This window comes from Neofelis nebulosa, chromosome 3, assembly GCF_028018385.1.
Source record: "Neofelis nebulosa isolate mNeoNeb1 chromosome 3, mNeoNeb1.pri, whole genome shotgun sequence".
Lineage (NCBI taxonomy): Eukaryota > Metazoa > Chordata > Mammalia > Carnivora > Felidae > Neofelis > Neofelis nebulosa.
Genome location: NC_080784.1, coordinates 116,783,459 through 116,796,939, shown reverse-complemented (window position 1 = coordinate 116,796,939; position 13,481 = coordinate 116,783,459). Strand labels below are relative to the sequence as shown.

Sequence of the window (13,481 nt, the reverse complement as noted above, 5' to 3'; positions counted from 1 at the left end):
TAATCCAATAAGAGAACAATATTCTGTGTGTAATAAATACTAACTGGCTCTCACTTAGGTTAAGTGAAATCCATTCTTCCTTTCCAAGACAGTGATCAACCATCAGTGACTCAAAGAACCTGCCCTCTGGGACTGTGTCACCTTGCAATCACTGATGTGGTTATTAAAGACTTCTCAATCCTTCCAAGCTACAGAACAGTCTCAAAGAAGCAGAAGTGATAACAATAATGAGCACAAGACAACACCCCACCATCAGGTAATCAAAATTCTTCTTCTAAGATGCAGGAAGGAAAAAGAGGGAGAGGTAGGAAAACAAACCCCAAGTAGAAGAAAAAATAAAGATTGCGTTTTCTCTCCTTGAACTATGTAGGAGATACAGGCACATCACCAGAGGACTTGTTATTGGCCTCCTAAAAGAGGGAACAAGAATTACGAAAGAAACTCCTGGTCTGTTGCTTGTCTTAGTCTAAAATGGAAAAGTAAACAAAATAATACTCCACAATCTTTGTTGTCTGATGTAAGGATAATTGGCTCTCAGCTACTTTAAACAAAGTTGCAATCACTCATTATGCAACAAATTCTCTAAATGACCTAAAATGTTTGGCTCGAAAAGAAGAGCATAAAACAGATGTAATATTAAAGACTCCAATTATGAATAATTCCTTGATAAGACCCCTCATCAGTGCCAACAATTAATTTACTAACATGAATTACAGTTATGAATTCAAATTTTGGCAAAAAATTAAAGTAAATATGGTGTGGTCTCAGCACGCTTTCCATTAAACATGTTCTTATTTACCAGGAAAAAAAGCAAAGGCCTATATGTCTTAAACCATCAGATGATTATGGCTGCATATGAAATAAGATCCAATTCGAAGTGTCTTAAATAATTCACGCATTCAGTCTTTGAATAAGAAATCTGGATATAAAGGACTCTCTCTTACATTTCAATGCCAGAACGGACTTACACAAGGACCCTTAAATTGCTGACTAAAGAGAATGAGGTGCCATCACTGACACAATCACGTGTGTGTTTGTGTCACACATCACTACAGCAATCACGACACATTCCCCTATGACTGGCCCAAAGCATGTTAGCAAAAAAGAAAATATATTATCGTACAGGCAGGCACCAAGTGTAGCATCCAGAAAAACATCTGCACACATAGTTTCAGTCATGCTTCAAATTCAGAGATGAGTGAAGTTAAGGAGGGGTGGGGGCAGGGGCCCTAGGCTCAGATACCCTACATGGGCCAAGCAGAAACTGTGAACAAATGAGGCAGGCTGGGTGGGAACTGCACAGTTCTGAACAGTGTGTGGCCTCCAGTTATCCACTTATTTTACACTCTTATCTCAAATATCAGTGAAGTACAGTAGAGTTTAAGAATAAACAGATATTCGGGGCACCTGGGTGGCTCAGTCAGTTAAGCATCAGACTTCGGCTCAGGTCATGTCGTCATTCTCACAGTTCGTGAGTTCAAGCCCCGCATAGGGCTCTCTGTGGTCAGTACAGAGCCCACTTCAGATCTTCTGTCTCCCTCTCTCTCTGCCCCCCTCCAGTGCATGCACGCATTATCTATCTCTCTCAAAAACAAACATTTAAGAAAAAAAGAATAAAAAGATATTATTTCTCTAACCTTTACACAAATAGGTAAGACTAGCTTCAGACTCAGAAATTATGACACATTAACCTGTTACCATGTACCCTTTACAGTGCCGTAAGCAACTTATTTCACTTTTTAAAATAAAATGTTAGGTGTTAGGTATCACCTCCCTCATTTTTACAAGTGAGGGAAGTGAGCCTTAGAGAGGAAAGTAATTTCTCAAAAACCACATGACTTCTGGGTGGTGAAGCAGGGAACAGCATGACTACCAGGACCTGGAGCTCACTGAAGCTAAATACGACTCATGAAACGAGTGCTCTTGCCCAGGTTCTGTAGTCACTTGAGAAGGAGGCTCCTGGTTAACAAATATGGCTCAGTGACCAGCTAGTTCCTTACAAAGCAACCATTTTCACCGGACTTTTCTCAGCCGTGTCCACTCCATTTCTACACAGAAAATATTTTAAAAGGCAGCAGCAATGCTTAGGGCTTAACCACTTCGGTAGTGGGTGAGAATTCATTGGTAGCATGATTGCAGGAATCTTCAGATCTTAAAAATGCCTCCCAAACTCTACAGTGAATGCTGGTCCCTGACATGGAAGCTTGAATTTGTGAGTGTGGGTGCACCAGTATAAACACATCATTTACCTACCTCTGTGTGAAAGACCTACTATTCACAAACTGTCAGATAAGAAAATCCCTGCCCCAGATAAGATAGGGTCATAAAGAGCAACGGGGCGCCTGGGTGGCTCAGTCGGTTAAGTGTCCGACTTTGGCTCAGGTCATGATCTTGCGGTTCACAGGTTCGAGCCCCACATCAGGCCCTGTGCTGACAGCTCAGAGCCTGGAGCCTGCTTCGGATTCTGTGTCTCCCCCTCTCACTGCCCCCTCCCACTCGCACTCGGTCTTTCTCTCCCAAAAATAAACATTAAAGATAATAATAATAAAGAGCAGCATCTATGGAGTCTACTCGTACTAGTCCATTTCATCCTAATCCAGAAATCTGAAACATTAACCTACTCTTCAACAACTTTTCCTGTTATCTCCTTTACATCTCTCTCTTATATACCATACGCTCCAGTCTTATTTATTAATGGATCCTCAGCACTTGGCACCTGGTATGAAGGTGCACAATAAACATTTGTTGAATGAACAGCAAACATGATATTGTTTATGCAGTGATATGTTAGACTCATAAGATATTCCAATATATAAAGCACATTGATAAGAGTGAATTACTCAATTTCTCTTCCATAGCTGTATTCAGCTTTAGCATATGAGTTTTGTAAAACACAAATAAAAGGTCAATCTGTAATTGGCAAAACCATCTTCCAAATTACACCAATCTAACAGAACTACATAGGTTGGATTAGATTAACTACCTCTCCCAACACATTCCATTCTACATTTACTCATCATTCTCTTTCACACTTCAGTAAGTGTTGGAAAAAATAGAACATTCCCATCAAGCAGAAACTCCAGGCTAAGTACCATGTTAGATAATCAGATCCATGTCTTACCAGCATTCATATCTTTAAACTTCTGCTTTAGCTCAGTAGGAGTGAAACGATACTGATCAAGACCATCATTCCAGCGAATTCGGTCCAAGACTTGAAGATCTCCTCCAATCAGCCAATCTCCTTGTTCCATAATCATCTAATGGGAAGAAAAAAAAAATTTTTTTAAAGAAAACAAGATCAAAATAAGGAAGAACATTGCCCTCACATGAGCTACATATAGTTGTAAACTAATCTTAAGGCCAATGGTAAACATGTTTGGCTTATCAACTGAACTGGGATTAGAGACGCATTAAAATTAGAATGTATTTGGGGCACCTGGATGGCTCAGTCAGTTGAGCGTCTGACTGTTGACTTCAGCTCAGGTCGTGATCTCATGATTATGAGACTAAGCCCCACATCGGGCTCCATGCTGAGCATGGACCCTTCTTGGGATTCTCTCATTCTCGCGTTCTCTCTCTCTCTCTCTCTCTCTCTCTCTCTCTCTCTCTCTCTCTCTCTCCCTCCCTCCCTCTTCCCCGCTCATGCTCACTCGCTCTCTCAAATAAAATTAAAAAACAAAACAAACAAAAATTAGAATATATTTTATAATTTCTCAGAGGTCTTGTGACACAACTAGGATATTTACATAGGAAAGGCAAACAACATCAAAGTAATTATGACTTGTTATGTAACAAAACACTGTCTTCATTGTTGTTGTACGCTGTTGTAAAGAAACCTTTGTAACCCTGAGTGAGCCCACCCCTCCTCTGTGTTCTCCAATCCTAAACTTTTGACTATTTAAAGCAATGCTGATGGAGCTGGACGCAAATTCATACCTTCTGATCTCCACATCACCTCTAATTTCTCACAACTTCACTCATGTTCCTTCCCTGCATCTGAGAGTAGGGATGTGACCTCTGGGACCTGTCCACTTCCACAGCACAGCTGAAACTCACCCTTCCCTCCCTGGCTTCAGCTTAGGTACTAATAATATACCCAGACCACTGTAGTCCCTTCCTACGGGGTCTATAAAGTCCCTCGCTATAAAGTCCCTCCCCATCCATCAAACCCTTCATTCGATAAATATTTACCAAGTAACTGGTACATGCCAGGGCCTTTGCTGGGCACCGGGAAATGCAGCAGAAAATGGGAGAAAGATCTAAGAGACCTTACGTTCTAGTGGGACACTGAACAGAAACCAGACAGGTAGTGGCTAGTGACTAGTGTCACAGAGAAAATAACTGGGGCAATGGAACACAGTGCCTAGGGAGCAGAGTGAATGACATGTAAGAGCAAGGGGTCAGTAAAGGTCTCTCTGAGGGTGGCGGCACTGAACCCGAGATGACTAAAAGGAACCAGCCACGGAGGTAAAGTATTTCAGGCAGAGGAAGAACAAGTAAAAAGTGCTGGAGCAGAAACAAAAGCCTGGAGCATCTGTCCTTGAGAAGCAGCCCAGGGCCAGGAAAGTCAGAGCAGGGATAGGAGTAGAGGGAGGGAGGGAGGGAGGGAGGGAGGGAGAGAGAGAGAGAGAGAGAGAGAGAGAGAGAGACAGAGAGAGAGAGAGAGAGACAGACAGGCCATGAGTTAGAAGGTCAGGGCCGGACCTCGTCGGGACTTGGGTTTTATTCTATTTACAACAAGCAGCCCCTGGAGAGTTTCAGAGGATAGAGTGCTATGCTCAGATTTATATTTTTGAAGGCTCACTCCAGCTGCTCCAAGAACAGAAAGGCAGTGGGCATAAGGAAGCGGGATTCCAGCCAGAGCACAGCGGATGGTGTAGGCTGGAGACCTGGAGAGCTCAGACAGTACCAGTGCAAGTGGTGGTGGGATGGGGATACCCTGCACAAGACCACCAAGCCAAGCTTCTTAAAGTGCCACTTTGTGACTGTCTCATGCTCCCAGGCTGCCTGTGACCTCCACTCCTAGCAAGGCAGAGCAGCACAAAAGACCCACGACAGACTCTAATCCTGACTCCTAACTGGTGCCTCTGCAGGTCTGGGCAAGCCAAACCCAAAAGAAGACTCCTCAAGTTAAAGAAAACTGGTCTACCTCCAAGGATCATTGTAAGGACCAAACGACAGAAAAGCAGTTTGAAAAGCATAAAGCATAAATATATGTAAACCATGTGATGACTAAACATTTTAACATCTCAGGGTAGAATGCTAAGCCTTCTCTCTTCCCAAGGTCCTCTCTCCCGCTTAATAACCAGACATTTCTCAAACACATGGAGTCTTTGCTCCTCCTGATCCCTAAAACTGGAATTGTGTTTCTCACCGTTCCTTATCAAAATCCTGCTGGTTCCTCAAGGTTGCATCCTAACAAGTTGTGCAGATTACTCTAAATAGAAGTGGCATATACATCAGTAATTACTCTCTGCTATAGATTATGGAAGATGGCTCTGAAGCCCCAAAGTCCTTAATTCATTTTTTTTTAATTTTTAATGTTTACTTTTATTTTTGACAGAGAGAGAGAGAGGGGGAGGGAGAGAGAGAGGGGGAGGGAGAGAGGGGGAGGGAGAGAGAGAGGGGGAGGGAGAGAGAGAGGGGGAGGGAGAGAGAGAGGGGGAGGGAGAGAGAGACGGGGACAGAGAGAATGTGAGTGGGGGAAGGGCAAAAGAGAGGGAGACACAGAATCTGAAGCAGGCTCCAGGCTCTGAGCTGTCAGCACAGAGCCTAATTCAGAGCTTGAACTCACGAACCAAGAGATCACGGCCTGAAGTTGGACACTTAACCGACTGAGCCACTCACGCCCCCCACAAAGTCTTTAATTCAAATCAGACCCTCATTCCACTTATTACCTCTATAATTTTGGTCAAGACATCTATCCCCTGTAGGTCTCAATTTCTCCCTGTGTAGGATAGAAATGCCACCCATCCTATAGGTTTGCTACGCGGTTTGAAGAATTTACATAAGCATGTTTTGTAAACCATTAATAACTGTAGAATTATGGAGTACCTGAGTGGCTCAGTCGGTTGAGCATCTGACTTCGGCTCAGGTCATGATCTCACAGCTCCTCAGTTTGAGCCCTGTGTCAGGCTCTGTGCTGACAGCTCAGAGCCTGGAGCCTGCTTCGGATTCTGTGTCTCCCTCTCTCTCTGCCGCTCCCTCACTTAGAGCCTGGAATCTCTCTCTCTCTCTCTGCCCCCACCCCAACCCTGTTCATGCACTGTCTCTCTCTCTCTCCCTCAAATAAACATTAAAAAAAATTTTTTTAATAACGGCAGAATTTTAACTTTGAAGAAACATCTGACACCATCACTAGTTCCAATTCCTTATTTTCTAAAACAATATATCTCCCTATTTTAAAACGTTTATCACTTCTTATCCTTCATGGGATGAGATTTAGGACATTGTCAGGATCTAAACAGACGTCATAAAAAATTTTCTAGATAAAGCTACTAAAATTTCACTTAATTTCTTTGAAAGCTCATAGTGTACTTTAAAACAACTGACAGCAATTTTACTTCAATAACATTTCACACATAATACATAAAATACACGAGGCCCTCTGGAAAGACTAAGTGGATTTCACTATTTTCATATCGGAAACAACATTCGACTGGAAGTCCAGACTAGATAAAATCACCCTGCCACGGGCTCCCATAGCACCCTGTCTTCAGAGCCGACCTGTAAGCACACGATGTCTGCTCCACCACCAGCCAGTAAGCTCCAAGCCTATAAAGAACGTGCCTGCTGTGTACGTCAGCCATATATCCCCAGAACTGACACCAAGCTCAGTGCCTAATGCAAAAAAGATTTACTGAACAATTATTTATCTGCACCAAAATGACAAGATCATGGTTCATCACACTAATCTAAGATCCAGTGTCCTTTCTGCAAAATAATCTTTTTTTGAGAGAGAGAGCACCCGCATGCACAAACAGGGGAGGAGCAGAGGGAGAAGGTGAGAGAATCTGAGGCAGTCTCCACGCCCAGCGTGGATTTGATCTCACAACTGTGAGATCGTGACCTGAGCCGAAATCAAGAATCAGACGCTTAATTGACTAAGCCATCCAGGTGCCCCCCCACTCTGCAAAATATGAACAATTCCAACAGAAGAGTCAACATACGGGTGATGCCCGCACTGCAGCACAAACACTATTGGCAAATCAAGATACAAGGCAGCAAGGTTTGCTCAGGACCTTGATGTAGGGATGGTTCTTGCACGTTGTTCCCCACTGTCTGGCACAGCGCTCCTCCTTCCTGTGCTCAAAAAACTCTGGGTTGCGAAGAATAGCCACACGGCAGCCCTCATACATCAGAGCAAATGCGGTGCAGCCGTCCAGCCTCTCTCTGTCTTCATGAGTAGCCGGCAGAACTATAGGTACTGACAAGTTAATGACACCCCCTGCAGGACACAAGAGAACATGAAGCACACAGCTTGGATTACTCAACAGGCCATATATCCACCTTCCACTTCAGGGGATGTTCTTCAAATAATACAAGATTTATGGGTCAGTGACAGTACCTGGCACAGAAAATCAGGAGAGAGAACAACCCCCCCACCGCAAACAGGTTAAAAAAAAAAAAAAAAAAACCAGCAAAACATTAAGAGTGTCAACACCATGTAGCAATGTACTTCCCACACTTCCCACAACAATTCATGAAACTGTCTTTGGGAAGAAAAAAAGTGGTATAAAATCACAGACATAGAAGAAACAGTTTAACAAGGAAGAGTCAACTGGTTAAGCCTGGTGTCATCAAAATATACTGAGCACCTCCAATACATGAATAAGACAAAAAATGTTTTCAGGGCCTTTCTAGGAAAATGTAAATCCATTCTGATAACTATACTTTGAGTGGCAAGTATACTTGAGTCTGCTGGGGATACTTGGGTTTCCTTGAGAGAGGAAGACAAAAACACCCAAAAGGTTTTTTGATTTCTTTGTTTTTAATCAGAATTAGACCAATAACAGTGATTACTGGCCAAGAAACAAAGGAAGCAAGTGTGTCTATTTCAATCCAAATATGTTGTCTGTGAGACAATAAGCACATCCTCAGTTTCCAACCTTTCAAGTTCTAAAAGTTTTTTTTTTTTTTTTCCTACTCATCATGCCCAGGTTAGAAAAAAAATAAAATGCACTCTCAAATTCATATGTGGATCTTATTTACATACCAGATAAAAGCACACTTTCTTGGAAATCATGGCTTGCCTTCCTTGGACAAAAGAGGTCAACAAAAATCAGTGATAACTGCTTGGCTGCTTTAAAGTTACCACCACTAGGTACAGTTTAAAGGGGAAAATTAATAGGTAGATTTGCAGCAAACACAAGGCTAAATCATTCCGAAGGAGGCAGTCCACAAAGATTCTGCCATTGGTTCCAAAGAAGAAAAATCAAAAAGCAATATTTAACACTTACATTTTTGTGATACAAGTTTCTTGAGAAGAATGACTAGGAGTTACAATTTCTGGTATCAATTTCATTCCTTAGTTAAAAGTCATAACACAGAAAAACGTGCTGGCTATTTTATAGGCTTAGTGACATTTAAAAATATTTTATTTAATGTAACAAATTAATCTTACCAACAGTATACAAAGTTCTGGGTAGCTGAATTGTCAGTAAAATATATTAAACATCAATGCCTTTGAAAATTTTTTTTTTTTTAGTGCTTTAAAAGAGGAAGAAGAACCATCACTTTAACCATCTATTTCAGGACTTCTTTGTTTTGTTTTTAAGATTTTATTTTAAGGAAACTCTACACCCAACTTGGGGCTCAAACTCACAACCCTGAGATTAAGAGTTACATGCTCCACCAACTGAGAGGCAGCCAGGTGCCCCTATTTCAGGACTCCTTACCTTGGCCTTGCTGATTCCTTATTAGAACACTCAAGCAAGCAGGGGCACCTGGGTGGCTCCATCGGTTGGGCTTCCGACTTCAGCCCAGGTCATGATCTAACGGTTCATGGGTTCAAGCCCCACGTCGGGCTGTGTACTGACAGCTCAGAGCCTGGAGCCTGCTTTGAATTGTGTCTCCCTCTCTCTCTCTCTGCCCCTTCCCTACTCACACTCTGTCTCTCTCTGTCTCTCAAAAATAAATAAACATTGAAAAAAAATTCAAAAAAAAACACGCAAGCATGGATTTCAGGACAGCAAAATTCAGGATATATGTGCACTTTTTCAGAGAAAGGCCTTCCATGATGATCAGGTGGATACAACAGAGGGAAATTCTATTTGTTTCTTAAATCCATTTTCAGCCCTTATGCCCAGGGAAACCTGCATACATAAACCTGCATTATCTCCCTCTGCAATAAATCACAATCCAGAAAACAAAACAAAAAGATCTCACAGTTCACTTCAAACATTCAGTACCGCTATAACTTGGTCTTAAAATACTATCTTCCAGGGCGCTTGCTTGGGTGGCTCAGTTGGTTAAGCATCCGACTTCACCTCAGGTCATGATCTCACGGTTCGTGGGTTCGAGCCCCGGGATGGGCTCTGTGCTGACAGCTCAGAGCCTCGAGCCTGCTTTGGATTCTGTGTCTCCCTCTCTCTCTCTGCCCCTCCCCCACTTGCGCTCACTCTCAAAAATAAATAAAACACTTAAAATGCTACCTCCATTAAAGACATCACCACTACTTTTTAGAGGCAGTGATGAATTGCTGCCCCTGTGTAATTTCTCTTCCATACTCAATGTACAATTGAACGCAGAAGCTCTTACCATCCAGAAGACAATCAAAATGAAGGCACTGCAAGTACTCCCTCTCTCTCATAAAGCCATTCAGGGGGGTTGCCCAACCTTCTGCCAGAACCTGTACCCACTGCATATCCACCTAGTAAATGAGACAGTAAAGGAAAATGCTCTACTTCATATACTTATGAACAAAAGCAGTAATAACCTTTAAGAGTTTAATTTGGAAAGCAATGGAAAGAAACACCTCAAGAATGATTATAGATTATACAAATCTAATAAAGATTAAGGGCACTAGGAAAATGTGCATCTCTCCTAATAAATGTGCATAACATTAGTCTTCAAAGCATTTCTAATAAGGATGGCATCTCCTACACTAGTGGCTCTCAAACTTTAATATGCTAGAAGAAACCCTGGGAAGGCCTTTATTAAAACAGAGATTGTTCCACCTCCACAGATTCTACTTCAATCACTTTGCTGTGGGGCCCAAGAATTTGTATTTTTAATAGGTTCCCAGAAAATGCTAAATGATAGTCTGCAAGTTATACTGTGACAACTAATGCCTTAAACTAAAACAAACTTTACCTAAAAATATTTACCAGAACAAGTGCCTGACCAATGACAGGGCACCCTTTATTTTATAAAGATTATGTTACGTCTTGACTTTTAAGATTTCTAACCTATCCTACCAGAACGTTAAGGAATTGATGGACTACATACCATTAACAGAAGCTGGATATGCTCATTTTTTAACTGTGCGTGTGTGCAGCAGTGGCTCTCAAATGAGGAAAGATAAAGCACCTGGCCAACTGGGTGCAGTAAAATGTAGCTTACCATTTATTCCCAAAGTATGTGGGCCAATGTATTCCCCTCCTGTAAGTCACGGGAAAAATTATATACACAGACCAAATTGTTTCACTTACTTTCAAGTTTTCCTCTTACCAATTATTTCTAAACGTTGGACAGTGGCCACTATTTGTCTCTACTGGAATTCAATTCTAGATGGTATGTGTTATGGACTGAATGTCTGTGTCCCCCCTCAAATTCATATGTTGAAGCCCCAATCCCCAATGTGACTGTGTTTGGAGATGTGGCCTATGAGGAGGTGACAAGGTTAAATGAGGTCATAAGGGTGGGGCCCTAATCCAACAGGTCTGGTACCCTCACAGGAAGAGGGACACCAGAGCTCACAGCTATCAGCAAGCCAGAAAGAGTCTCACCAAGAACCAAATCAGCCAGCACCTTGATCTTACACTTTTCAATCTCCAGATCCACAAGAGGGGCAATTTTTGCTGTTTAATCCATCTAGTCTACGGTATTTGCTCTGGCCCCCCAAGTTAATACACTATCCGACTTAAGATGGATTTTTTAGTTAATTACTTTTCATAACTGCCGTGCAAAGAACAAGCCACTACATTAAAAGAGCTACTGTGTTGTAGAGCTCTGCTGACCTGGATTCACAATCATTCATCCTCATTCTGTGTGTATATATGTATGTTCACTCCATGCAAAGTATGTCAATGACAACATCTGTTCCTTTGCGACGGCCACCTTCCTACGTGGCTCTGTTCTCTGGCTCTCCCTCTCTGCTCCCTCAGAATGTCCTGGCTTCTGGTCAGAGACCCAATCCCATAAAGCACATCAAATAATCTACTGCTAATCAGGGATTTGAATAATTACTTAAAGAGGCCTTCTCTAAGCCCAGAAATTTGTTGGTGCTTAAAGATTTGGTGCTTCCCGGGTGTTCTGGATTTTTAGTAACTAAATGAAAGGCTGGGAAATTCAACTTCTGGTCCAGCTTCTTATTCATCTCTCAATTTTAAAAGTACATCTAAAGGATATAATTTAAAATTCTCTAATATTTGAAAATGATAAATTATAGTTTCCAATGTTGTTGTATCTAGTTTACCTCAGTAGGTTTTTTTTGGCGGGGAGAACACTTAATGAGAGCTAAAACATGCACATAATGACTCTTACCAAAATAAGAGATTCAAGGTTTTGGCAGAGGATTATGAAACATGTTTGGTGGGAAAAACTGTTCATTTTAATTACTATATAGTACTTTGAAGCTTTAAGAACTCATTCCTTCTGATAAACCTAAAACTTTTACACAATCTTTGATCTTTGCTATTTCAAAATAGATAAATCTTATGACATTAAATACATTAAATACATTTCCAAATCCTGGAAATTGTGACATAAACTACAACTAACCCCCAGCCACCAGTACCCATGTCCTCAAACATAGCTAAAAAACAAAGTATACAGATAGTGAGTATATATTAAGGCTAAATCACTAGGTACGAAGACCAACAAAGCACTTACTTTATTAATTTTCAATGCTGGCAATGTTTCTGCATCTGTTTTTGCCAGATGGAGTTTGTTTTCTGGCACATACAGTTCTTTTACTTCGTAAGAGGCATCCACAGGTACGATATCCTATATAACAACAAAAGTACAATTAATGTTTGCCTCAACAATTTAAAGTTCTCCAAAGGGTGTCTTGATGAAGTACACTAACATTTCAAAGTGAGACTTTATAAAAAAAGCATAAAAGAGGGCTCTGACTGCGGTGCCCCCTCCCCAGTCAATTTTCCTCATGTCAGCTCTCTCAACAGAGAATATCCCACATACAAGAAGTCACTGAGTATCATGTCCCATTGCCTAGTGAAAAGAATGAATTCCGAGAATGTGCCACATATGTAAAACCCAGCAACTGCAAAGAAGAGGTGACCTCAACTAAGAGGTAACAATAGAAAGAACTTGGAAGTAAATACAGTCACTCTGAATACAATCATTATTATCTTTAACATGTCACCAAACCATTTTATTCCAGCTTTTGTATGCATCTTTATCACTAGCAATCACCTTCTCAGTCCTGCCACATGAAACCCAAGAGTATGTCAGCTTTACTCCCACTCTGGCAGTTTGGGGAACAGCACTTTTTGGTCCCATATGAAATGCAGTCTGGAAATTTTATCTGAACTCCAAGTATGCATTTACACAACACTGGGGCAATGCTTGTCTCTCAGAATATACAAGAATGTATTTGTGATTACCACAACATAGCTCTTGAGCCGATCTTTACAAGGCTTGTTCGTAACACTTATCATACCCCAAGGAATAATTACTAAATGTGTTTAATTACTTCAACTTTCTTTTAAGCCAAATCTATTAGGTAACCTTTATAAGCATACAAAATTGTCAATGATTAAGGACTTTTCATACATGTATTTTGTCCAAGCAATACTTTGTTATTCAAAATAGAGTAATACTCAAGAGAATGAGAAGATAAGCCACAGACTGAGAAAAAATATTTGCAAAAAGCATATCTAAAAAAGGACTCTTATCTAAGATACACAAAGAACACTTAACATTCAACAATAAGAGGGGCGACTGGGTGGCTCAGTCGGTTGAGCGTCCAACTTCGGCTCAGGTCATGACCTCACAGTTCGTTGAGTTTGAGCCCCATATTGGGGTTCTGTGGTGACAACCCAGAGCCTGGCTTCAGATTCTGTGTCTATCTCTGCTCCTCCCCTGCTCATGCTCTGTCTCTCTCTCAAAAGTAAATAAACATTTAAAAAAAGTGTTTTTTTTAATTCAACAATAGAAAAACAAACAGCCCAATATTTAAAAAATGGGCCAAGGATCTGAACAGAAACCTTACCAGAGAAGATCTACAAATGACCAAGAAACAAATGAAATGATAGCTTACAACACGTCAGCAGGGAAAGGCAAATTAAAACAAACAA

The 13,481-nt window shown here is 41.2% G+C and overlaps 1 protein-coding gene across 3 annotated transcripts in view; it reads right to left on the bottom strand.

Annotated features, from left to right (window-relative positions):
- Window positions 1-13,481, bottom strand: part of PAPSS1 (3'-phosphoadenosine 5'-phosphosulfate synthase 1) — a 104,960-nt gene that overhangs the window by 43,750 nt on the left and 47,729 nt on the right. For all 3 annotated transcript variants that reach the window (XM_058721718.1, XM_058721717.1, XM_058721719.1), the window contains exons 6-9: window positions 12,055-12,168; window positions 9,760-9,871; window positions 7,242-7,447; window positions 3,122-3,257 (exon numbers count right to left, since the gene is read on the bottom strand). In XM_058721718.1, coding sequence (XP_058577701.1) covers window positions 3,122-3,257; window positions 7,242-7,447; window positions 9,760-9,871; window positions 12,055-12,168 — 568 coding nt within the window. The remainder of the gene's footprint in view (window positions 1-3,121; window positions 3,258-7,241; window positions 7,448-9,759; window positions 9,872-12,054; window positions 12,169-13,481) is intronic.